The sequence below is a fragment of the Myotis daubentonii genome, chromosome 10 (genome assembly GCF_963259705.1).
Source record: "Myotis daubentonii chromosome 10, mMyoDau2.1, whole genome shotgun sequence".
NCBI lineage: Eukaryota > Metazoa > Chordata > Mammalia > Chiroptera > Vespertilionidae > Myotis > Myotis daubentonii.
In genome coordinates this window covers 49,022,530-49,049,870 of record NC_081849.1, presented here as the reverse complement: position 1 = coordinate 49,049,870, position 27,341 = coordinate 49,022,530, and the positions used below count along the sequence as shown (strand labels likewise).

General features: G+C 37.7%; 1 protein-coding gene across 7 annotated transcripts in view; it reads left to right on the top strand.

Annotated features, from left to right (window-relative positions):
- SGCE (sarcoglycan epsilon) overlaps nt 1–25,272 on the top strand; it is a 77,722-nt gene extending 52,450 nt beyond the window's left edge. For 4 of the 7 annotated variants that reach the window (XM_059712343.1, XM_059712347.1, XM_059712342.1 and 1 more), the window contains 4 exons: nt 585–773; nt 10,512–10,555; nt 11,450–11,484; nt 13,458–13,748. In XM_059712343.1, coding sequence (XP_059568326.1) covers nt 585–773; nt 10,512–10,555; nt 11,450–11,484; nt 13,458–13,508 — 319 coding nt within the window. In that variant the 3' untranslated portion in view covers nt 13,509–13,748. Of the gene's footprint in view, nt 1–584; nt 778–10,511; nt 10,556–11,449; nt 11,485–13,457; nt 13,749–25,114 lie in introns of those variants that run through there. The other 3 variants (XM_059712345.1, XM_059712344.1, XM_059712348.1) reach the window with 3 other exon arrangements.
- The last annotated feature ends 2,069 nt before the right edge of the window (nt 25,273–27,341 follow it).

Genomic DNA, 27,341 nt, shown 5'->3' with positions numbered 1-27,341 from the left:
AGGAGGGGTAGAAACTAAAAATTTTAAAAAAGGTTTTGAAGACTAAGATTATTTAGATAAAAACTAAACCTAAAATATTTCAGATTCAGAATATTAACTTGCCATTGATATTATGTGATTTCCCAATCTGCATTCCTATAAAGCAGAGAACAGATGAAAAGACCTTTCATACACGTTTTCCTGAATCTACAGTAATAACCTACCATAAAATGAAATTTCTGTGAGTATTTATAAATGCCCCATCAGAAGCAACAGTATAAAAGCTCTGGTAGTTTAATCTTAACTGTAGATAGTTTAACCTTAAATAGACTGCTAGCTTGTTACTTAGGGCTGTAACATTAACACAGTGCTTTATAGCTTAGTTTAATGAAAGACACATTTAATTAAAAATTAATATATAATTTTCAATTTTGCTATGTTAAAAATATATGAAATGTATCTTTTTTAGAGATAATTTGTAGAAAGCCCAAAGTGCAATAATGTCCTCCTCTTTTAAAAGTAAAAAAAAAAAATTGTCAAATTGATGACCCATTGAGATAATATCTGCTGTTAAATATATGTTGTTTTATTTCTTTTTGACCTAGCATCCAACTGGTCCATCATAGTGCTATTCAGAAATCTACCAAAGAACTTCGTGACATGTCCAAGAATAGAGAGATAGCCTGGCCCCTGTCAACGCTTCCTGTGTTCCACCCTGTGACAGGGGAAATCATACCTCCTCTCCACGCAGACAGCTATGAGAGCACTAACATGCCATTGATGCAAACACAGCAGTAAGTATCCACTTGGCACAGTGATTATTCATATGCATGAATGTGTCTAGTTAATGTCTGTGAAGACCAGAGCTTTTCATTATTGGAGCATTTGTTTGTTTGTTTGTCTGTAACAGAGAGAAAATACCAAAGGTAATAGTGTAGATCCCAGCCCCACTGTGCTGACCCAAATTAATAGAATTACTTTCAGGGAATGCTTTCTTTTTTCTTCAAGAGGAATAATCCAAACAAGGTGACATTTACCTTAATATTTAAGAAATTGACACAGCTAATAAACGAACATAAGTTTGTTCAGAGATGAGTTAATTGTGAAAAGCGAGGCATATCCTAAAGCATGACAAATTATTTTTTAGCGCTATTATTTGAATTATTTGGTTCTGTTAACCTATTGCTTTAATGTTATTATCACAGACTGATTTAATCTAAATTGTTTTTTTTGTGATCTGCTTGTATATCGGAACAGTTAGTTCCAATAATGGCTAAAAACACAGCGTATTAGTGCAAACCTTCTCTGTTGTGTTAGAACTATGGTCAGAAAGCCTGGACAGATGAGTATGGCGTAGAATGAGTGAGGAAATTACCCCGTTGCTCTTAGAGCACTGTGTGACATGCCTAGATCAATTTTGATATAAGTGAATTGTAGGTAAAACTGTCATTTATTTTTAAGAACGTGGCTTTTTCTTTTCTTCTTTTTTAACCATATGTTAAAAAGGGTTAAATTCAATTTCCCCAAGGAAGTAACAAGTTTGATTTTGAGGCCCTTCTCTTCTTCTTCTTCTTCTTCTTCTTCTTCTTCTTCTTCTTCTTCTTCTTCTTCTTCTTCTTCTTTTTGTAAATAGAATGGATATACAGAAAAGTTCTCCTTCCACACATATACATAAACCTTAGGATATGATATGAAAGTAACTTCTTACTAGTTAAAGATTTATCTAGGAACGGTGCTGCATGCAGACATTTTCCCATTGTGATGTTTATTTTGTAACCACATAAACTGCATTGGATAACTTGAAGATTAAATAGTAATTACTATGAGTGGTATAGACAGTCAGACTGAATACATTTGTCCAAAAATACTTTATAAATCTAAAAATATTGTATTTTTATGAATTCTTCTATGATCATTTACTTAGTGTTGAATGGGCCAAGGTGTGTATCTGCATGTGTGCATGAACAACTGACTCACGTCCTGTTAACAGTGGGGAAAATCGTGTGATTTAAAAGTTTGAGTTTTCGAAACATTAATATTCTATCAGGAATGTAAATAGTAGAGTCTTTCAAAGTTGGGTTGTACTGAATGGAGGAGATGGATTTCTGTGTTCTCTGTAGGCTGGTGAGTCATCACAGAACCCACTTTACTAGGATTAGATACTAATGAGAAAATTTTAATAATATTGTGATAGTGTACAATTTAACAACCTCTCCTGCATTTTTTTAGGTGAAAATTATGAACAGCCTTACCACTCATTTTCAAAATGAAAAGAATTCTTTAAGGCTACCATTTCTTATATTCTTTACCCAAGAGTGCTAGTACAATCTACACTAATAAAAGACAAAGATGCTAATTGACCATACCTTCACTATGCCCATCAGCCAATCAGAAGAATATGTAAATTAACCCAACAAAGATGGCCATTAAATTTGCATGCTGAAGGCGGGGTGGGACAGCGTGAGCTGCCATCTGGGCCTCCCATATGTGACCTGGGGCGGCGGGGTGGGACAGTGTGAGCCGCCGCCCGCCCCACCGCCATCCATGCCTCCCATGGATAAGCCAGCAGGTGGTTATCTCCCGAGGGGTCCCAGACTACGAGAGGGCACAGGCTGGGCTGAGGGACCCCTCCCCCCTGAGTGCACAAATTTTTGTGCAACGGGCCTCTAGTGTTTATATATATTCTAAAAACCGAAATGATCAAATACACCTGAGGGAGAGATTTGTGTTTAGTTTTTTAAATCAGAAGAGTTCTCAGAGCCTTTAATGTCTTGATATGCTTAAGACTCCATGGGGAAAGGTCAGAAGATGGAACTCTTTAAAGAAGACAGTTTGGGAGATGCTTCTATTGACAATATAACAATACTATCAAATTTTAGAATAGAGAACTATTGGGGATGAGTAGGGGAACTTGAATATGTTTGTAAAAAGCTGGTGAAATTTAAGGGAGGGGAAAGGTTGTACTATTTTTTTTTTAGATATCCTTTCTAACCAGAGAATAAGAATAGTTCCTTAAAAATGATTTTGATTTCTTTTGATTAGGATTTTGCAATGTTTCTACTTATATACAAGCAAAATAAAATTTTCTATCTAGTTTACAACTAAATGGATCTTCCTGGTCTCTCCATAACTCCATGAAGACTGTCATTATGTTGATCAGATCTCTTTATCTGTAAATGCAATAGGTTATTTTATTGAACTTGCAGCAATTTGAACCTATATGTATTTTTAAGTCCAGAAAATATTCATATTATTCAGGGTTCTGTTAATGGCAGCACTCCATTAACTAGTACTTCTGTATAAGTACGGTACATAGGTAATTGATGATGTTCACAATGATTACTCTGAGACACTGCGAGGTCATCAAGTGCATCTGACTCATCAGAGGGAAATTAAATTACAGTCCGTGTAGTTTCAGTATTGAATGTATATTATCTTTCTTTTATTCTTGGAAATGGATAAAATGTGCATGGTCTCTATGGTAACTCCCTATAAGCTAGAATATGTGATTAACCTCATTTTCCAACCAAGCCAGATAATAAGAAATTTATTGTATCAGGTCCATCACAGCTGTCCTTTATGCAAATTCATCTTTTACCCCTTGCCTTAAAAGCATAGCCCTGTCTCTAAAGTTCTGTTTTGGTACCAAGTACACGCATATATAAATATTTTGGTCATTTGAATCTAACTGAATTCTAAACATTAAAATGAGATATTTGATAAGGAATTATAGTACTTGATAATTGAGTATATGTGTGGATTATGCTGCCTGGTATTTATTAAATTAATCCTTCCTAAAAGAGCATGCATTTCACCTTCACATATTCATATTAACTGTATCTATCCCTCATAAATAAGTTGGCTAGCTGCTGGATTTTGTGTTTATTCTTCAGACTCACTACCAGAAATATTCAAGCATGGGGTGTGGCTTCTAGGCAAGACTCAAGAACATTTAAATGCTGCATAAAAACTTATTTGGGTCTTTTAAACAAGTTAGTCCATGAGGTATAGAGAACTCTATAATAGTGTGCAAAGTGGAGCTGACACAGTTTCTTATCAATTATACAATTATGTTTTATTGTTTGGTGTGTGTGGATTCTTTTTTGTTTTCTTTCTTTCTTTCTTTCTTTCTTTCTTTCTTTCTTTCTTTCTTTCTTTCTTTCTTTCTTTCTTTCTTTCTTTCTTTCTCCTTCCTTCCTTCCTTCCTTCCTTCCTTCCTTCCTTCCTTCCTTCCTTCCTTCCTTCCTTCCTTCCTTCCTTCCTTCCTCCCTCTCTCCCTCCCTTCCTTCCTTCCTTCCTTCCTTTCTTTTCTTTCTCCACAAATTAGACAGTGACAAGTGTTTCATTATTTGCAGATGACACTGAGATTGGATTATGTACCTATCTTGGTCAAGTCAGGGATAGATATGTGGCCCTTGAGAAGGTCAGAAGGTTCTTTCTCTGATCTGGGTTTCAGGCAAGGTGACTGACCAGACAGTGGAAAGCAACTGGAGATGGAACACGTGCTCAGAAAGGAGGGACCTTATTTGTGCAGAGGTCCTGTCCTTCTCAGATTATAGGAGGCAAACAGCTGGTTAAAATATCACAGAATATGGAATATGTAAGGTAAATTTAATATGATCTTTGCTAATGTAGTTATTATTTAATAACATTATTTTGGAATGGTTTTCAAGGTACTAGAAAAGTTGCAAAGATGTCCCGTTTACAGTATTTTATTATATTTGTTACAACTAAGAAACCAACACTGGTATACTCCCCCTTCCTTCCCCTCCCCCACATACTCCCCTCCACCCTCATATTTCACTGGTTTTTTTCTCTAAAGTTCTTTTTCTGTTCTAGGATTCTGTCTAGGACACAATAATTGGCATGTTCTTAGTTTTCTCTGGTCTGGAGAATGTCTTACTCCTTCCTTGTTTCCATTGATCAGGACAGTCTTGAGGAGCACTAGCCACATATTCTGTAGAATGTCCCTCATCCCCCAGTATAATCAGGGCTTCTGCATCTATGCTTCATCCGCTATCTTTGTAGTTCAGTGAATAAATGTTACCATTAGGAGTAAAAAGAATTTTTTCCTCTATAGGTAGTCCCCTTATTACAATTCATTGCTGGAAGTCACATTATAAAGTCATTCTTTAAAAAGTAAATTTTGCTTTGCCCCCAAAAAATCACTGTTGTGGTTAAGGGTTATGGTTTTGACCAAACATTTAACAACATGAGAAATATATTATAGATTTGACGGCCAAACCTCAAAGATAAAGCTTTGTAATGGTTTAAAATAATAAAATCCGATTCCAAGTCCTACAAGGAATGATGAGGGATAGTCTAGCCTGGTTGTCCCAAACCAAGTTGAAGGTCAAATTCATATGTGGAGCTCTTATGAGTTCAGGGCCCTCCTTGTGGGGATTTGGAATCTTGTGGACATGCGTTATGATGGAGCAGGAAAAACGGTTGAAAATCCTTGATTTGAGTACTTCAAGGACCTAGGTTTTGGGATTCGGAAAGCTAAGATTGGTGCTCCTGGTGGGGGTGGAGGTGGGGAAGGGGTCTTCCACCAGGAGGAGTTTTTAAAGAGGAATAAGTTTCTCCTAATTCTTCCTGAGGGGCACGTGCAAAAGAAAAGTGTGAAAGGGGCAGTCCCGCACCTTTATCTAGAGTGCTGGGCTGTTTGTGGGTTTGTGCTAATCAGCCTCTAGACTTTTCACACCTCCTTAAGCTGCCTGAGCAGAATGGTGTGGAGAGGTGAGAGGTGAGAGCTGATTAGAAAACAATGCCTGAATGCGGCAGAGAAATGCTAAGCCTTGAAAAACTGAAAACCACTGGGAAATTGTACTCCTTTTGCAATTTTATGGCAGGCATTGATTGGAGGATGCCAGATAATCAATTTTCTGAAAAAGAACTTATTCTTATAGTTGTAATGTTTTATTACATTGTCTTTCAGGGGATAAATCTGCCTCCTCATTATTCTTTTCTTAAACCAACATCAATGTCCATCAATTTTTCCTGAGTGGGAGGCATCTTTACACAGGATTGAATGCAGTGCATACTAGGGGGAATTGCTCGACATTTTCTAGGAAGATTTTTAATTGGCTATACAAAAATTTTCCTTATTCATTACACAAAACATACCTAATCCAGGGTAATTGGATCCCACTCATAACAGGAGGTAGGTTATGGTTAATCTTCTCAAAATTAACAAGTATAAAAGTAGAACTAAGTCTAATTAAATATATTTTGAAACAAATTATTTTAGCTTTTATCTGAATATTTTTTCCATTGTCTTTCCTTGGGTAAAAGTAAAAACTAACTTTATGATGAAATTCCATAAATAAAAAATTAGGGTTCAATAAAAGTTAATATCAGTTGAAGAGAATCTTCATGGCACCAAAATAATGATTTCCTGTTGACAAGAAGTGCTAACCAGCCAAGGATATTTTGGAGCCATTAGCTATTTTTTTTTTTAGTCAATGAGTACTGAAAGCTATAAATGGATTATCTCTTTGATGGGTTTTGCTTCTATAGGTTTGTACTGCATCATTTTAAAGCTACGATATGCTTACTTTTGGCTTTCTACAAGTAGGGGGAAAATTAAATCATTGAATGTCTCCTTTCTCCTTTATGCATTGATTTTAGTTAAAATTAGGTTTTGAAAGTTAACCTTTGTGGTGATTCCAATTTCCTTGTGTCCTTTTTTAAATCCACATAATGGCCTGGTCCCTTAGTAAAATATATAGGGTCCAAATCAGCAAGGTTTGGGCAGTGCCAATTTTGCTGAAATAATTGGGAAATTTCAAAAATATATTACTAGGTCTTATTGTTAAATGACTCCCTGCTAACTCAAAAGAGAAATGTTTTGTATCCCACATAACTAGATTATCATTTACTTTCAACTCTGGCACAGATTATATGGCTTTTATACAAATCACCTAACCTTTCTTTGCTTTTGAGTCTTCAAGCAAATAGGAATATAATGGGTTGATAATCATCAACCTTACTCATAGAATTACTCTGCAGGATATCCAAGAATGTCAAATTACCTTAAAACGGTTGTGCAAATAACAAATAATTGCATACTCCCCCCAAATCACTTATTTATTAATTTGCAAGTTACTACCTTTACCTTCTTAAAGAATGAAGTATGTGCAATGGCTAATTTACATAATTTTCTATTTAAATGCATGTAATTAATGGCAGCAAAATTAAAAAATAATTAATAGTAGTAATTTAGAGAATTACAGTTTCCTTAAGTTTTTCTACATAATGCAGTTTACACATAATAATCGTTCAGTTAGCCCATTAATAACTTAATTACTTTAAATAGTTTTATGCCTTTATAAAATAAAAGTCCTTTCTTTGAAGGATTATAGGAATTCTCTTTGAAGTCCAACCCCACTCTCCTGTATAATTGCCTTCAGCAGCCTGCTTTCACCAAAGACGGAAATGGTTCCATTTTCTTACTGAGTTCTCTGCTCCTTAACTATAGCAGAGCTTGTCATAGGCATTTCCCCAGTATTCCCGGAGCAGAGCTCTTACCTCTCTTCAAGTCTCAGATGGAATACAGTCTTCAAATATGCCCATCAGAGATATATTAACACTTAACACTCACAGGTTCACATGTAGTCCCAAGTTGGGTGACCACAAAAACAGAGCTCTTGTGTGCATACCTAGGGGAAGTTGAATCCCCACATATTTTTTGTTGAGCACCGTCTTGCACACATAAGCACTTTCAGATAACTCATCTGAGTTTCAGTAGAAGTTGCAAGGAGTGCATGTACATTGTTGAAACTTAACCACATGGGACTCACACTGCAGATACTTTTAAATTCCCAAGCCAGTGTAATACACACAGTTGCTTTCTCATACATCTCAAGATTTCTTGCTAGTTTGTGTATGAATGGCACTTTCTTCGTCAACCATTTCTCTTCAAACCTCGAAGTCCATTGCTATGCAGAAAGTTTAGTAGTGTAACAAGAGGAAAATATGGAGGCTAGAGAAGAAATGACAGGGTCTAGATTGATTTTGATCAGTGTTTTTCAAATGATGTTCTTTCCGCAGAAGGGTAAATTGGGCTGACCAATGAGAGAATGGGTTCCAAAGACTTCATTTAAATATTGATTTTGAATTTTGGTATCCTTGATCTACAGATTCTGAAGGGCTTTCTCTATCTTCTTTGGTATTTTTATTTTGTCCAAATGTATTGATTTAATGAATAGGTTAGATAGAGTTACTGATGGTAGGAAATGAGGAAGAGTGTATGTGTTTGTGGGGGTGGTGGTGGGGAGAGGAGGTTGCTGCGTTAGTTTCTATTGTAGAAAAAACCCAAATTAGTTTTACCTGAGAAGTGAAAACAAAACTCATGTTTCCCTCCCCGCCAAATGCCAATGAAATTGCATTTCTACTTTTGTAGTAAAGATGTTTGTTTTCTCAACCTTAAATCTAGAACTTATTTCCTCTTGTGCTTTATAAATTAATCTTCTTACTTTCATCATCAAACCACTATAAACACTAGTACATTGTGTAAAATGGAAAGAATAAACAAACCAAAAGAAAAGAAAAAAATACCTCCCTGAGACCACACAAGGATAAGTAGGGCTGATAGGTAATAGCAAAAAGGAATGTAATTATTGAGATGCATTATTAAGTAACTTCCTCAAATTGAATTAGAATTGATTTTGTTATTTCCTTAACAATATATTAAAATGGAACTGATTTTTTTTTTTAAATCACTCAGAGTCATTAACATTCCTATCGATTAAGAGTTTAAACACTATTTAACCAGCATGTACTGTTTTTTGGAATATAATATCTGCCTGGCTGAAATGATTTTAGATCAATGGTTTTCAAACTTTGCTTCTTGGAGGTTTCTTAGAAATGCCTGAGGGGCCAGCATGTGGGGCATAGGAAACGAAGCAGGAGAGATTCCCAGCTCCCTTGTTTCAACTGGGGCGACCTCACCTTTCTCTCTTTTGTACATCAAGAGTTCTGCTTAGGATTTCAGTGAAAGGAATTCCACTGCTGAAGAGAAACAAACAAAAAAATACATTGAAAATCCCTAACTTGGATAAGACTCTGTTGCAAAGGGCTAACTCCTAGAATTTATTCCACCCCAAATCTAAATTGTACATTTTTGTAAACGTGTTTTAATATCAAAATTTGAAATGGGTATTTGTGAGCGTTAATAAACCAATGAGTATTATGTGAATCTCTGTATCTTTACTTTTGCATGTATTCATTCAGACTGTATTTATTTCATGCTATTGCTGAGGATACTGAACAGAGCAGGGTGGTTCTTACTATTAAAGCACTATGGGGCAATTAAACATGTGAGGGAAATACAGGGACAGCATGTAAAGCAGGCTGAATGGTAGCCTATTTGGGGTGGTGCTTAGGGAGTGGGGAGGCATAGAGGAGGGAATATTGAGAGGCTATTTTTTTTAATTAAAAATAAGAATTAGTTAAAACTTTTTTAGCATTCCTGTGGGATATTTTAAAATTCTAAGAGTAACACACGTATTCACGCTAACAAATTTTGAGTTGACTTTGCAAGGACAAATGAGCTGGAAGGGTGCAAGAAATGGGAGTGGGCCATGGTGCTGATGGCTCTGTTTCAGGCAGTCAGGGAGGCCTCCATGTAGGGTCCAGATATACTAGTGGCCATCTAGGGCTCACTGAAAAGCCCAAAACTTAGTTTGCAGGTAGGCGTAAGAAAACAATGAAGTGTATGAGATTTGAATGACATACGCAGATTTGTGTCTTAGAAAACCGTCTGACAGCAGTGTGCACGGTGAATTATAAGGGAGCAACAGTGGGCGTGAGGAAACAAATCAGATCAGTTGCAAAGATCCAGTGAGCAGTGGTGATAGCTTCAACCAAGTAGCAATGGAGCTGGGGAAGAAGGGGATGGGTTCAAAAAAATCGAGGAGAATCGTTCCCAAGGGACAAGCTGTGAGGACTGAAGAAGAAGGAAAGGTCAGGGGTGACTTAACGTTTTGACTGGTGCAGTGGGTGGATGGCAGCTAGCACTTCATAGATGGGGATCAAGGAGCACAGGTTTAGCACAGTGAATGAAGATGGTGATATATGTTGCTTTGTGAGAGTATGAGTGTGTCATTAAATGTGTTCTAGACCTGGATCTGAAAGTGTATAGGTTACAAACATAAGCCCTGGAGCCTGTGTGTGCACATCTTCACCCACCACTTCCTGCTTATGAAGTCTTGGACCTCTAAGCCTGTTTTTGTTTTTGTTTTTTCATCTGTAAATGGGAAAATAATACCTACCTTCTAAGGTTTGTTGTGAGGTTGAATGTAGCATGCAGTAGCAACTTCATGAATATTCTTAGTATTGTTATTATTTATCTTCCTCAGACCTCAGTTTTCCTCATCCATAAACTCATGGCCAGGGGGTGGGGGAATACTGGAATAGATTATTTCTGAGGTTCTTCTTTCTTGCTATAAAGGTTTTCATTCTAATGTCTGCCCTTTGTTTACATGTGTGTAAGCAAACAGTTTTACTAAAAAAATGTTCATCATTTCTAGGAACTTGCCACACCAGACTCAGATTCCCCAACAGCAGACTACAGGTGAGTGCTAAATGAATGGATGTGCTAATAAGTTGATGTTTATGGGTGAAGTTAATAGATTAAAAGATAATTATACTACGTAATATAATTTACAAAACTTGAGCTTTCTTTACCAAGTAGGGCAAAATAATTGTGTCTTTCCTTAATCAGAGTTAGAACTTCAGAATAATAGCTTAGATTATTACATAGATTGGCATCAGAGTGATAAACACAGGGTCAGTGATCTTAGAGCAACAGCATCCATGGAGGTCCAGTCTAATTAAGGAAGACTGAGTGAAACCCCCTTCCTCCAGCAAAGCGCCCTATTCTTCCCCTTGGTGTGTAAGATTCTTAGCTTAGATGCATCCAGGATTTGTCTCAGTAAGTGAGCAGCTTGAAACTGACTCTTACAAAAGGAAACCATCCTGACTAATCACTGAGGCTTCAGGGGGATAAAGGAGAAATGGCTGGCCTGTTCTGATGCCACTTTTTAAAGCTGTGATAACATGACCCGTGACAACAAGATGGCGGGCAATTCTCCTGGGACTATTCTATGTCCCTAAGACTTGCTTTCTTTACCTTTATTTCTTTCAAGTGTCCCTAAAAAAAAATGTCCACAACCAATTATTTCATCTCTGTACTGAGTAGGTAACTTATTCAGGATTGTCTTCTAATTAGTGGTTGAATCTCTAGTTCTAATTGCCAGGCAACCAGTAATGCCTTTTTAGCTCTTTTGGAAAACCAAGAGAAGTTTTAAAAATGTAAGTTGGATGTGGAATTCTGAGTATGAATAGTGGTATTGTGGTTAGGGGAGCTATGAAGTATGTCTCTTGAAAACTTTAGGCCCATATAGGAATGTATTGGATATTTTCATTCAAAAATTATCTTCTCTATTACTGCTTTCGGGAATTTAAGGAGATTTTCGTTTGACAACTTTTCAAAGATTTGAGGCAAGTATAATGCAGTTTGTTCATCAGATTCTAATTATGAGATAACATTTATCAGAATTTCCCCCTACAATTTTGGTTACTTGTTTTAATTAAATGCTAACATGTTTCAACAAGACTGTTCAATATATCGATGTAAGCATTCAGGAGATTGATGAAGGAACAAACTTTGTTATAAATAGGTTATCTAAAGAGCAAAGAAATAAATGAATTTCCACTACATCTAATTACATGGCTTTTTTTTTAAAGAGGAAAAATTTTAAAGAATATTTCTACAATGGAAATGCTAAAACTTCTTTTTCTTTCACCTCATGGACTTTACTCTGATTCTTAATTATTTCAGGCAAAGAATGAATAGAAGGGAGATAATTTCTGGCAAAATAGAAATATTGAGTATTTTTTAAATTCACATTTTACTTATTCCCCCACTGGGGGAAATAAGGAAACCTAAATAGATTATATTAGGAAGATTTACTTCATATTTATATAGATTTCTAGCAAGCAGACCTGTTAGCATGTTTCGTTTTAGTAATAGGCAGCATTTCCAAATACAAGAACAATTCGTGCCTAAGTAAATGTGACAAGAGCCAAAGAATTTCCCTAGGGGGATTTTAGTTGCTCAATCTATTTTTTTAAATTATTTTTCAAAAGCAGGTTTTGGGGAGCAGACATTTTGCTTGAATCAGGAAAGCTTTGATTCCCTTTTCAGTTAATACTATAGCCTATTGCCTTCTTGTTTGCTTATATTTTTCTGTAATTTCAAGTATATTGACAAAAGTGCACTATTTTCTCATGGTAGTTTTCTTTCTTCATCTTGTTTTCAGTGAGTCTCTAAAGTGTGTCAATACTAAGAGAGAGAGAGAGAGAGAGAGAGAGAGAGACTACCCTAGCAGTTTTAAAAAGATAATTGTGATAGATTGTTGTGTTTCTGCCTCTGGTAAATGTGAAGTCAAATAGAGTCATGTCTCCTGGAGAGAAGGGCTAAGTGGGCAGGTTATGTTCTTTATTCGCATTCTGTTCATTTGAATGAAAAAGTTTGTTGCTCAGTTTCTAAGTTTGTTCTGTTCTGTCTGCACGTGCGTGGGTCCGGTCCTGTTAGTGCACTTTCATGGGTACAACCCCTTTTCTCTTCCTTCCTCCTGGTGATCACAGTACCACAGAGAGGCAACAAGGTTTGTGCAAGAGCATCAGGACGTAATCATTGCTTTTCTCCAGCACCTCATCGCACTATGTTATGTGTCAGTTTTCTTTTCTTGTGTGTTTTTTTTTTAATTAAATGTATTGGGGTGACAGTGGTGAATAACAGTATACAGTTTTCTTGGTGAAGGTAATGTAAGCTCAAAGAATGTCTCTTGGATCCCAAGAAATTTTATTTGTAACTGCCTATATGGAATTTGTGAGGGAAGAGTATATTTTGAAGTTTGTTTTATTTAGTTGTTTTCTTTTAAACGACCATCGGACGTTGAAGAAATGAACTAGCCGTCACCATAATCCTAGACTTAAGCGCTAGCTAGGATAATAGAGCAGTTAGAAGCGGACAGTAAACAACCCTTGCTTTTTTTTTTTTTTTTTAACCCTTGCTTTTGAACCAGGCCCAGGCATTAGGATTGATGCCCCTCCCGTTTTTCTCATTTTCTCAGCCTTTCCAACCCACCTGATATTTTCTAAAAAGCCACGATTAAAAAGTACAGTCACACACCCCACAGTGGACCCGCACTCTGTTTGTTCATTGTGGGAGGAATTTTCAGGCTTGTGCCTTTTGGCAAACGCAGAACATTATAGCTTTGGCCCAAGAAGGAGAGGACTAAATTAGAATTTTTCCTCTTTAAATTTTTTTAAACCAAATGTAGAGAAATTATTTTAAATTATGTTAAGAGGATAGAAAATCACTCCTTGCCATAATATATTTTGCTCAAAATCTACGAGTGTCCATGCCCTGACTAACGCATGCCCATATCCACTCTTACACATTGCAGGTAAATGGTATCCCTGAAGAAAGAAAACTGACCGAAGCAATGAATTTGTAATCAGACAATATAGCCGTTATAGCTTATTTCTTCTCTCTTCCTTAATGCATGAGCTTTTCTGGCATATGGTATGCATGTTGACAGTATTAAGTATATACCAAATAATTCAATATAGCTTTCATTTTACTAATGTATTTCTTTTGTACTTAAAGCATTTTTGACAATTTGTAAAACATCGATGACTTTATATTTGTTACAATAAAAAGTGATCTTTAAAATAAATATTATTAATGAAGCCTACCTAACGTCTGGTGAAATTTACTTCAGAAAGTAGTCGATTGCCTCCTATATAGTAGGAAGCTTTGTTGCTAAGGAATAGGTTCATGTGTTCATTCTTCATTCAACAAGATTTTATTAAGCATTTCCTGTACATGTATAAAATGTCCATACTCTGGGTCCTAAGTGAGCAACCCATTTAAATAACACTCTTATCCGTGTGGCCCATAAAGCCTGCTGTCTTATACATCATTTCTTGGAGGGTTTTATAGGGTAGGCATGGTTTTATGGGTTGTGGACCTGAAGGCACCCAGTTCGTGGAAGGCAGCCCAGGGTGCACAATTACCTGACTCGATAATCTGAGGAGCTGTTGCTCCAAGAGAATAGTTACCTGTTGATGGTGACATGAATTAGCTCCAAAACTCCAGGGTCCCCTGTGATATGGCTGGAGCTCAGCTCTGCTGGTAGTTACTATCAAGAGAGAAAGACCATCACTCTGCTGAGAGCCACTATTTACCTGGCTACATAAGTGAGTTAAAATTTTTTAAATAACATTATGTAAATTAACATCCTAAATACTAAATAAAGTATATCTTTAGCCTCTTGCTCAAAGAGACTAGTTACCTGTTGATGGTGACATGAATTAGCTCCAAACCCCCAGGCTCCCCTGTGATAACAGTACTTTCCAGGCTTAGCAGAGTTCCTCACACTGTGTCAGTCCACTTCATGCACATTGGGTCAATGTGGCCGGTAGGCCATCTCGCAGGGCTGCAGTAAGCAGGCTGGGCCAGTGAGAAAACCTTTCCTACTCTGCTCTGGGGAGGTTTCTGTGTTACCTGTTAACTGCTCAGAGGACACCCAGATGCTACCTAAATCTGATTCCAAAATCTGAAAAGACTCCATGTGAGTAATGCATGCAGGTACTTGCCCTCCACTTAGGAAGAATACCCCATCATGTCCTTGACATTGGAAACCCTGCCCAAACTCCACTTCCTGGGATTTAACAGAGGATATAGGTTATTTGATTTCTTAAAAACTGTATCTCCTATTCTTAATTCCTTTCCTTCCAAGACAACTAGGACACTGCTACTTGCTGTTCTCCAGGACTGATCACCTTAAGGTTGTAAATATATTGGGTCAGGTTCATGTCCTAGAAGGAAGGGGCGGTTGCCATGAGTATAGATGACTAGATATTGGCACAGCGGAAGAGAATTTGTGAACTGTTGCTCCTGCCAAGTGATCGCAAAATGTTTCGGGTAGTCCAAGTGAGCAGGAGCAAAGCAATGCATGATCCATAAATCAAGAACTGCAGGTCAGGGATCAGGAAGTTTATTCATCTGTACTGGGAAAGAGGCCACTGTAGGATTAGAAACTGCATTTGGAAATAGCATCAGTTTTTGCACTGACCCTACTGAGGAATTAAATGGGGATAAGAAAAATCATTGGCCAGCATCTCACAAATCTTTGATCAGTGCCTTACTCTCTGCAGTTTCCTCTGAAAAGGCTATCTTACCTCTGACTTTATATTTTGATAGGAAGAATCCAAATAGTTTCTCACTAGGTGTTGCTACCCAAATGGTCCTCACTTTATGGGTCAAAAAGACTGTGGAGGCCCTGCCACATGCTGAGCATTTCTATCCCAACGAAACATCCTCCTAGTGGGCAAATGAGTGCATGGTGAGTTTGGGGTCCCCGTGGTGAACTTAAGTTAGAATACTTTTTTTTTCAATTGGCTACAGTAAGGTTTTGCTCTAAAAAACCAACTGTGGTGCTTTTCTGCACTTTCAGGAATTCAAGAGACTCGGATCTAGACTCAAAATATCCCTGAAAAGCTTGTGACTTTTGCTTCCTCCAAGGTACAGTCACCGGATAAATTATGACTTCTCTTTGGGGGCATTCACGTCTGTAAGTTCACACTGAGATTATAGAAAACAGCATTAGGTAAAAACATTAAGGCTAAATTTGAGGCAAAGAGAATACTTAAAAGATAATTAAGTAGAAAACAATGCCAAAGTCAGAACCTCCTAGTACAGATATAGCAAATAGATGGGGTCTGATCTCTGGGATCAGTGGTCTAAGATTTGAGCTATTATTCCTATGTCCTGACCACCCCCAGTTGAGGGGATGAATAAAAACTTTCAAGCAAGCCATTTGAAGATGAAGCTGCTTCACAAATTTGCATTTTGAAATTTCCCATGAAATACCCTACTAGCTGCTTATGTATTGCATGTCCAATATGTTAATAGGACTCAGGTCATGTTCTGAGAATACTGTGGTGAGCCAAACAAAATCAGGCTCTGCCCTCAAGGAGTTTACATTCTAGTGGGAAAGACAGACGTTAATCAAGTGGTCATACAAATAAATGTCCAATTGCAATTGTGATTGGTGCTATAAAACCTGATCACAATGGGACTTGACCTAGTCAGCAAGGTCTGAGATTTCCTGAGAAAGTTTGTGCTGATATCAAAAGGATGAGTATGAATTCATAAGATCAAGTGAAGTAAGGAAGAATGTTTGAGGCAGAGAGAACATATCTTGAGTCCTTTTGGGAGAAGAAATCCTAGTGAATACAGGTTTCTCTTAGAAAGTCCAGTGCAGCCAGAGTATGAGTTAGAGGGAGGGGATGTTTGGAGTGTGGAGAAGGAAGGTTTTGAGAAATAATAAATTTTTATTAGAATGGTGGTGGAAGAGAGGGAGAGAATGGACAGATTCAAGAGCAATTAATGAGATAAAGAAAAAACAGTTGGTACACTCATACTTAGAAATGTTGTTAAAGTGCCCTAACCAGTTTGGCTCAGTGGATAGAGTGTCGGCCTGCAGACTGAAGGGTCCCAGGTTCAATTCTGGTCAAGGGCATGTACCTTGGTTGCGGGCACATCCCCAGTAGGGGGTGAGCAGGAGGCAGCTGATCGATGTTTCTCTCTCATCGATGTTTCTCACTCTCTATCCTCCTCCCTTCCTCTCTGTAAAAAAAACAATAAAATATATTTAAAAATTGTTTTTAAAAAAGAAATGTTGTTAAAGAAAGGGGCTAATTCTGATGGGGGGGGGTGGTCAAATGGTGCAATCCATTGAGATAGAAGATACTAGAATACATGATTTTATGTGAGGATTTTACATAGTAGAAGCCAAAACAGAAAAGTGCCTATCTTTTAAAAAATATTTCCCTTACTTTCATTGAGATATAATTTGCATATAATATTGTATAAGTTTAACATGTACAAAATAATGATTTGATATATTTATATATTGTGGGATTATCACAAATTTAGATAATATCGATCACCTCACATAGTTACCAGATTTTTTTCTTGTGGTGAGAACATTTAAGCTCTACTCTCTTAGCAATGTTCAAATATACAATACAGTATTGTTAACTATAGTCACCATGCTGTATTGAACATCCCAGAACTGATTTATAACTAGAAATTTCTACCTTTGACAACCTTCACCCATTTCCTCCACCCCCTATCCCTTGGATCTGCCAACCACAAATCTGATCTGTTTCTAAGAGTTTGATGTTTTTAGATTCCACATATAAGTAAGATCTTAGAGTATTTGTCTTTCTCTGTTTGACTTATTTCACTCAGTATAATGCCCTAACAGTCCATCCACATTGTTGCAAATGGCAGAATTGCCTACGTTATGGCTGAATAGAATTCCAATATCTAATTCAAACTACTTATGGAGCACTTAGATATGCCAAAGATTGCTATAGTCATTGGGAATGTAGCTGTGAAAGAGACGTGGCCATCTTAAAAGTAGGTTGTATTGGGTCAAAAAATCTGTTTCTTTAGTGCCACCCTAGTAACTAATCTGTTGTCTTTTTTGTATGATTTTTAAATCATCACCCAAGGATATTTTCCCATTGATTTTTAGAGAGAGTGGAAGAGAGAGGGAAAGACAGAAATATTGATGTGAGAGAAACATACTGATTGATTGCCTCCTGCACAAGCTCCGACCAGGGGCCAGGCTGTAGAGGAGCCTGCAACCGAGATATGTGCCCTTGACCAGAGTTGAACCAGGGACCATTTGGTCCGCAGGCCAATGCTCTATCCACTGAGCAAAGCAGCTAGGGCTTTCTAACAACCAATTGGGAATGAAATTGATTGCTTTTATAGGTAAATTCACAAAACGCACAATACAACGGACATATGGAATTAGTTTGGTTGTCCCCCCAAAACACACACTCATGTCGTTCATTTGGGAGGCGATCCCAGGAAGCCAGAGTGTGGAAACAGAGTGAGGAGGTGAGGAGGTTCTGAAGGAAAGCCAACAAAAAGGATGTCATTCACCAGGCTCTTATTCTAGAAAGCAGAACTCGGTCCTACTAGAGGTCCTCTAATTGTGTAGAATGCAGCTCAGAATTTCCCTTCCAAGTAACAGGAGAATTACTTTCATCCACTGGCTCACCATCCCAGAGTTGAGAGTTGCTCCAGGGAGCATGAATTCCCTTGCACTTTGGGGCTTTGGTTATGAGCGGGCTGAGCAAGATCCCAGTGTTCTGGAGAAGTTGGGAGGTGCTGTGGAAACTTGAGTTGAAAATCTCAGAAAGAAAACTGAAGAAGTCATTAGCAAAATGTCTTGATCCCTTGATAGATTTTGCATAGTATCATTGACAGCCAATGTTTAAAAGGCAGTTCCTATATTACTAGTACTTCTTAGTTGGCATTTCACTTTGCAATGGGATGAAGACAACTTGTGATATACATGAGATTACTAAAGAAGAATCTCTTGATGAGTCTTTTGCTCTATCACTGAAAACTTATACCAGGAGAGGATTGATTTTTCGTTTGGGGAAAAATTATTTGTGAGCTGTGTGCATATGACAAATATACCCCTGAATTCATAGTGGCTTAACACAGTAAAAGTTTACTGGTCACTCATAGCCCTGAGCAATTACGTCAGTCTTCTTCTATCATGTTTGCTATACATCTGACACACATAATATCCACGATTTCTATGGGAAACCAAGTGAGAGCTGAAAGAAGGGTCATGTTGAATGTTTGTAAGAGCTGGGCTTCAAATGGCTTCTATCACTTTCGTCCATACTCCGTTGACTTAAAGTCATGTTCCCCAAACTGCTACTGATACTATGAAATGTAATCTTCTTGTGCACTCAGGAAATAGTGTGATAAACATGACCATGTGGACTGGGCAAAACGTGATAAGTGCTTATGGACTAACAGCTATACAGAGTGGGGCAAAAGTAGGTTTAGAGTTGTTCATATAGAAAATAATACAATAATTAATAAGTAAACTCTGTGTTTTGTATATTCATAAGTATAAACCTCCTTTGCCCCACCCTGTATATAACAATGAAAAACATAATTACATGAATAAGTAGTTCTATTATCCCCAGTGACCTAAATTGTAAGTTAGAACTTTTAATTCAGTGGAAATAAAAGCAACAACAGCAAAGAAACTGCCTAGATATAATAATCAAGGTACAGAAACCAATTTTGGAACAATATTGCATTGACTTCTTGTAGAAAAATATGTGATTACAAGTTCACAATCCTTTATCTGCAATTCCCAAATCCAAAGAACTTAATTTTTTTATAAGTTCATAACAAATCCACTTAATGGTAGAACCTGACCTAAACAAAAATGAAGATACTTATTTTGTCTTTCTTAATTCTTCTTGGTGTGATGTTTTTCTATGGAAATTTTAACATATTTTCCTTACCCTACTTGAATATGTTATATAGTGTAAGGAACATAACTTACATTAGTTACATTTATAAAATCTGAACACAATTGAATACTGAAATATACCTGGTCCCTAGAGTTTCCAGTAATGTATTGTGGACTTCTGTTACTAATTTTATAAATATTATGTTTAATTTGTATAAGATTTTATATGATAAGCTTCTTTTTATCACCGAAGTTTGAGTCTGTGTGTGTGCCTAAAACAAATTAAGTGGTCAAACAATGAGGAAAGACTGAGATAAACTTGTCTAACAAAATAATAAATCTCTCTTTCTTTCCCTCCCCCAAAACATATAAAAATAACCTTATTGAATTAAGTATCAAGGTCATTTTATTAATTTATTCATTTAATATTATTTAGGACTTATATTCTAGGCATTGAATTATGCTTAGGAAGTAAAAGAGAAATAATGTGTTATGAAAGAATAAACAAGGTTTAGTGCACTGTCTAGCACTAGTTGGTGCTAAATAAATATTTGCTGAGAAAAATCAATCTCATGTCAGTTACTAAAGGTTGGGAAGGTTAAAGAAGTGTTGTAATAGAGAGTGGGGAAAGCAGCTACTTATTAAAGGGTTGAAATAGGTCTATTTTAAGAGAAAACATTTAAGATAAAATTGAGAGAATGATCATGAGACAGTCAGGCTTAGCAATCTGGTCAGATGAAAAAGCAAGAGTGTGGCTGGACCCAAAAGCAATGGAAAGGAACACAGTGGTTGTAGCCTCTGCCCCCCTCTATTTGTCTTTTTCCTGGCAACCTTCCATATATTTCCCTAGGCAACCATTCCCTGCAGTGCTCTCAATCCAGGTGCTTCCACTTGAGTTGGCTGCATACCCATTGCAAGACCTGATCAGGTCTGGCGAATCAGAACACCGAATCCCTTGCAAGGTTCAGACTTCTGACTCAGGAGAGCCTGTGAGATATGTCAATTCTACCGAGGCTGCTGAGAGAGAGGAATGTGCTCTTTCCTGATGTACTTGAATCAAGGCCAACAGAGCACAAAAGAGGGATCCAACAGAATGACCAGAAACCAGTTCTTTTTTGTGCTGTAGGCGGTTGAGGTATGTTTTCTGACACTCAACTCTCAACAATGGGAAGGGGCTCTGCCTAGCTGGAGCGTTTTGAGTGAGAGGGAAGTGGGATTAAGGATAATTCAGGTACAAATGTATCAAACCAACACAGTGTACACCTTAAACTTCCACAACGTTAAATGCCAATTATACCTCAATAAAAATAGCAAATAAGAAAAATTAAGTTGTATTGAAAATGCAAAAAAACCCCAATAGGTTTTAAAAAAATTGTTTTAGAAAAGATAATTCTGGAGATGTAAACAGATTCCTTTTAGTCTTACAGACTTTTATCAACGAGTTTGGATTTTATTCTAAGAGCATTGGAAATTAAACATTTGAAGTAGAAAACTAACATGATCCCATTTATATATATATTTTTACACTTTTATTTTTTATTTATTGATTTTGGAGACAAAGATTTGTTGTTCCACTTATTTGTGCATTCATTGGTTGATTCTTGCATGTACCCTGATCAGGGATCAAACCTGCAACCTTGGCGTATCGGTAAAATGCTCTAACCAACTGTGCTGCCTGGGCAGGGTCTATTTTTATTTTTATATTTTTTAAATCATTCAGGGTCAGCAAAAATGGTAAAGTAAATAGAGCCAAAAATTATCTCCTCCATAAATGAGAAAACTGTCTGAAATGGCCAAAATTAACATTTTCAAAACTCTGGTAGTTAACCAAAGGCCTAGAGCACCTGGGGATAGTACACCTACAGCTGAGTCTAGTAACAACAGCAAGCTTCCTGGCATTTTACACTCACCTCATCCTCCCCTCTCCTGCTCCAAGGTAGCTTTGAAAACAGCCACAGTAATGATAAAAACCCGCAGTCTGATAGCCAACAAAAGAAACAGAATGAGGTTGGAGTGCCTTCAAATCTCTTTCCAGGGCAATTGTCATTATGTTCCCTGCCTGGTGGTTCCCTGGATGACCACTTGCAAGGCTGTCTTTGCGTACCTGACTCAGAGCTCACCCAGTAAGAAAAACCTGGGGCATTTGGTGAAAACAATTAGAGGCAAATTATGATCTTCCCAGCTGGATAACAGTTGGGAGGAGGGATGGGAGCAGAAAAGTGATTCTGCTCTGAGTATTTTTGGTATGATTCTAACTCTTAGAACCATATTCATGTCTAACCACTATGCTGTATGCCTGAAACCGACATACATTATATAAACGAATACCCCAAAAATGTATACACACACTCTGAATAATTATAAAGACAGTGTTTATTTAAAAATTTTTATTTTCAAAGTTGAGCTATCAGCTGTTAAAGTGTGTATGCATGTTTTAGGGCACACCCTGTATATTGAATGTCAACTGCAATGAAAAATTAAAAAGAACTTAAAAAATGAATCCAGCTGTGTGCAAAATGAATACATACTCAAGTGGTACAGGTAGAACTCATGTAATTGGAATATAGTGTTTTGACTATCTGTTTGAAGGTAAAAACAACAGGAACTATAAATAGTGTACGCCAGTACGTTAGGATTTTTGTTTGTTTTGCTTTTTACTGTGGTATCGTTCACAGTTCTGAAAACCAGTTTGTCTTTTAGGTGCAAATAATGAAAGGTTTTGTGGATAATGGAAGCTATGCTTGTCACCTTTGGAGAAGGGACTTATAAACTGGAGAGGGGAAAGGCACAAATGAACTCTTTAGTGTGGGAATGGAATCAGAGGGATCGGTATGAGCCCTTTGTTTTAATAAACAGAAGATAGTGTGTGTACGTGTGTGTGTGTGTGTGTGTGTGTGTGTACATGTGTACATACAACTGCATATTTCCTAGTTCGGTCTACTGAGAGAGCCCAGGAGCAGCAATGCCTCACATCACCTGGCAGCCAGATCTTGGCTGATTTCAGGGCTGGGGCAGGGAAAATACTACAGCAACTCAGGACATCTTCTTGTGCCAAAAAAGATAAGAAAATGCTTAAAGAGTAATGGAAGTTTATTAAAATAATTGAGGAGATGGCTAGAAGGGGCTCACACTGGCCAAAAATGAGACAATTTGGTTAACAAAATAAATGTAGTACCGTATTATAAATAGTGCATTATAAGAGTCCCTGAATCTATACTGATATTAATGAATGAGTGAATGCTTTCTTATAGTAATAATGAATGCTTTCTTCTATCTTCCACATTACTTATGCCAAGTAATGGAAGATACAATGGAAGTATAAAATCATGATTTTTGTAAGCACCATAGAAATACCTGTTTAACAGCAGAACCATAAATATTTCATTATGTGGAAACCAAGATCTGGGCACTAGACTCCCAATGGACAGAGATAGAAAATATATAGATGTATATATGTATACACACATCTTCTATGTCTATAGTATAGTAGGATATTTACATAGTCTCAAAATCTCCCCTTACATTGTACCCCTTGGCAATCATCATTCTACTCTGTGCTTTTATAAGTTCAACTTTTTAAGATTCCAAATATAAGTGAGATCATGTTGTATTTGTCTGGTTGTATTTCACTTAGTGTAATGTCCTTGAGTTTCATCTATACTGAAGCATATGACAGAGGTTCCTTCTTTTTAAAGGTGGCTAATATTTCATTGCGTATCTATATAACATATTCTTTACCATTCATCTGCTGATGTGCATTTATGTTGCTCCCACATCTTGGCTATTGTAAATAATGGTGTAGTGAACATGGGTGTGCAAATACCTCTCTGAGATCCTATTTTATCAATATATTTTGGCAATTACATGGGGGGGGGGCAGTAACTTTTTACAACTCTGAAATTAGCTCAAAATAAAATTATCTGAAAATAAAAGTTCTTAGAAATAGCATCTAACTAAAATATAAAGAATGGCTAAAAGAGCAAAAAGGTAATGTAGAGGAAGAAAAAGTAACCGTCCAGGAGAATGGAGAATGAAAAAACGGGTAGAAGTGTTTGTGTTTGAGAACCCTTTTTGTACATAGGATTAATAGTATTTGCTGATAGAGTAGAAATGTGGGGAAGGAGGAAAAAAGCTGACTTCAAGAGTTATGGCCTTAGTTTCTGGGTGTATTTTTGATGCATTTTCTGAGCGCGAGAAGGCTGAGTAAAGAATAATTATCAAGGACAAAATCAAGAGTTTCATTTTGAACATTTTTTTTTTCTGGTTAAAAGGCCCATTCCCACTAGAGTAAAGAGCAAGGTAGATGTGCCATCTCAGAAATGTCAATGCCATCTGCCAAATGTTTGTGTATATAAGTTTGTGGTAAGTCTCTGAGACAAATATAATTGGCTACAACAGATAGTCTTAGTAAAACGTTAACTAGGTATGTATACAAATGGTTGGTAATATCTATATCTGTGCAAAGCGTTCAAAGGTTCTGTCACGTTTAAAGATAATGGAGTCCAGGGGTCTTGTTTTAGGTGAATGTGTAACAAGGGGCTATCTTAGACAAACCTCAAGGAGAGCAAACACATTGCAAAAGTAAATAGTAGGGGTAATGGCCTAATGTATCTGTGGTGATTCCTCCTGTGAGAACATTATTGAAAAATTGAAATGAATACTTAAACTCGCTCGATGTGTTTGGGGATCTGAACGTGAGATCATATGCTCCTAGGCCAGTGGTCGGCAAACTGCGGCTTGCAAGCCACATGCGGCTCTTTGGCCCCTTGAGTGTGGCTCTTCCACAAAATACCAACTTCTGCGCATGGGCCACGAAGTTTCAATTGCACTGTACGTGTGAGCCCGCACGTGGTATTTTGTGGAAGAGCCACACTCAAGGGGCCAAAGAGCCGCATGTGGCTCGCAAGCCGCAGTTTGCCGACCACTGTCCTAGGCCAAGCCAAGTAGTCAGAGTCATTTAGACAAAAGAATTCTTTATTGACTGTCCATGGAATTCCTAGTGATACTCAGCAATGTACATTAATGCCACTTTTTGATAGATGGTAATCATGGATTAGAAGCTTAAGGTCTATCTTAAAAGAGTTCCGAGCTATCATGTCCACCAACTCTGCATCAGAGTGACTCACAAGCCTACAAAGTCAATTTTGTGAGCAATGCCAAGGGCCTAAAAATAAAAAATGGGACAGGAGATGTAGCCTTCAACTAGATTATGCTATGTATATTACTTTTTGGTGTGTCATTTACTGTTACAATTCTGCTGGGTAACAAATCACTCCAAAAAAATAATAAGCATTTTTTTTTTAGGTCACTGTGGGTCAACTATTTAGGCTAGGTTTGATTGGAAGTTTCTTCAAGTCTAAGTTGGATTTCCTCATATGTCCTGGAGTTGGCTGACTACTGGCTCATCTAGGATGGCTTCAGCCAGGATGGGAGATAAATTGCGTTCTTCCCAATTTATCGCATTTAATTGGGCTGGCATGGAGATGATCTCATAGCATGGCAGAAACACAGACAAGAGTAACTCAATCATACAAAGGATTAGCAGCAGATGCACATCTTCTTTCAAGCCACTCTTTGTGATGCATTTGCTAATATCCCACTCGTCAAACCTGGCTGAGCCCTAAATCTGAGCATAAGAATATAAGATTACAGGGTTGACTGTGAATATGGGGTGGCTATTCATGGAGACCATTGATGCAATCAATCTACCACAGTCTGCACACTAGCCCTGATTATTTATGTTCCTTCCACAGGCAAAATACACTAAAGCCTTTTCAGGACTCCAAATTCACATCCAAACATGGCAACAGCTTACAAAGTGCAGAATTTTATGACCTATGTCAGGCTACGATGGTTCTCCTTGGATGTGACTCCTCTTGATACGGAGACATATATACTAAAACCGTGAGTAATATGCCCCACTCCCGGAACCCATCACAGAATGGTGGGACAGGGACTTGATAAATACGATGCATGCTTCCTTAAAAAAAAAAAAAAAAAGAAGGCTTAGGGGACATATAGCAATAATTGATTTGTTTTCAGTTGCTGTACAGAAATTTTCACAAATTTAGCAGCTTAGAACAAAACACATGAATTATCTTACAGATTCCATGTGCCTGGAGTCTGGGTATGGATTTGGTGAGTCCTCTGCTCAGGGTCTCACCAGGATGAAATCAAGGTGTTGGTCTGGGCTGTGATCTTACTTGAGACTCAGGAGAATCAAGCTCACTGATTGGTGGAAAAATTCATCCCTTGTGGTGGTAGTATTGAAGTGCTTGTTGTCTTGGTGGCTATAGGTCGAGGACAACCTCAGTTTCTTGCCATGTAGTCCCTACACTGTTGTTTACAACATGGTATGGTAGTTCCTCCTATCTGCGCCTTCACTTTCCGTAGTTTCAGTTACCCAAGGTCAATCATGGTCTGAAAATATTAGATGGGCAATTTCAGAGATGAAAATTCACATGTTTTTTAAATGCACGCCATTCTGAGGATCCTAATGAAATCTTGTGTCATCTTTCTTCATCCCGCGTGGGATGTGAGTCATCCCTTTGTCTAGGGAACCCACGTTGTATGCAATACTTGTCTGCTAGTCACTTGGTAGCCATCTGGGTTATTGGATCGACTGTGGTGGTATCACAGTGCTTGTGTCAAGTAATTCTTAATAATGGCTCCAAAAAGCACAAGAGTAGTGATATTGGCAATTCAGATGTACCAAAGAAGAGCTATAAGGTGCTTCTTTTAAGTGAGAAGGTGAGTTCAGTATAGTAAGCTATTTTGAGAGAAAGACCACATTCATATAACTTCTATTACAGTACATTGTGACAATTGTTCTATTTTACTCTTAGTTATTGTTGTTAATATCTTACTGTACCTAATCTATTAATTAAACTTTATCATTGGTATGTATGTATGGGGGAAAAATAGTACAGGGTTGGTAGTTGTTGGTAGGTTTGTAGTTGTTCATATGGAAAATAATACAATAATTCATAAATAATACAAGAATAAACTCTGTGTTTCATGTACTCTACTTTTGCCCCACCCTGTATCTAAGCTCTGGGAAACCCTCATACATAAGCTAAAGGATTCTTTGAGGGAAAATAAGGTTTTGGTGGTTGAGTCAATAGGAGAATGAAGCCATAATTAGTCATTTTCAGTTTTCAATTTTTCTCTTAATAAAATGCTGATTTTTTTTTCTTTATCAATATGTAACTTAAAACTTGTCTTTTTCTTGGTAATCTGTAAGTGTTCTCTGTATAGCAAGGATGATAACCCTTTGTCTAATTTTGCAAATACTTCCCCCAGTTGCCACTTGATTATAATCTTTTACATAAAAATGTTCAAGCTCAAAATTCCTTAGTCATTTTGCTTGCCCTCGTTCCCTCCAACCACAACGCATCTATGAAAGGAGAGCAGAAAGGCTGGGAATGTGGGTCAGAGGAGCTTTGGGGTGCGTGGGACAGGGAGGTGCAGCCCGCCTGCTGAGGAGCCCAGATCAGATGACCCCCGGGGGAGTCCTGCCTCAGGGAATAGCTTGGAGTGTGGCCCCCCAGCATGCTCTTTGTTGGCCGGGAGCAGCCCAGCCGGAGCAGGAGTCGATGCCCCGGTGCAGGATCTGGAGCATGTCTGCTGTTTCCTTCTTTACGTCGGGTTCTCTTGAAGGGACACGTGAACGGGGCTTCTCCATGGCCACCACATTCACGCCTGGTGTTGTACACAAACCCACCGCCGCATCTTGTCAGGGAATTCGTCCTATATGATTTCCGGGGGCCACTCTTTCTGAAAGTAAATCCTAAAAGGAGAGGTGCATAGGACAAAACAGTCCCTCTCTCTGCAGTTAGTCCCGTCACTAATGGCACTGCGAGTTCTTCTTGCCCTGAGCTCTGCAGGCTCATCTGGAGCTCTCACCCAAACTCTCCTTCCCAAAGGGTCTGAGCGCTTGGAAATCATGCTCCTTTTTAGCAGTGACTCTAGCACAAGGGA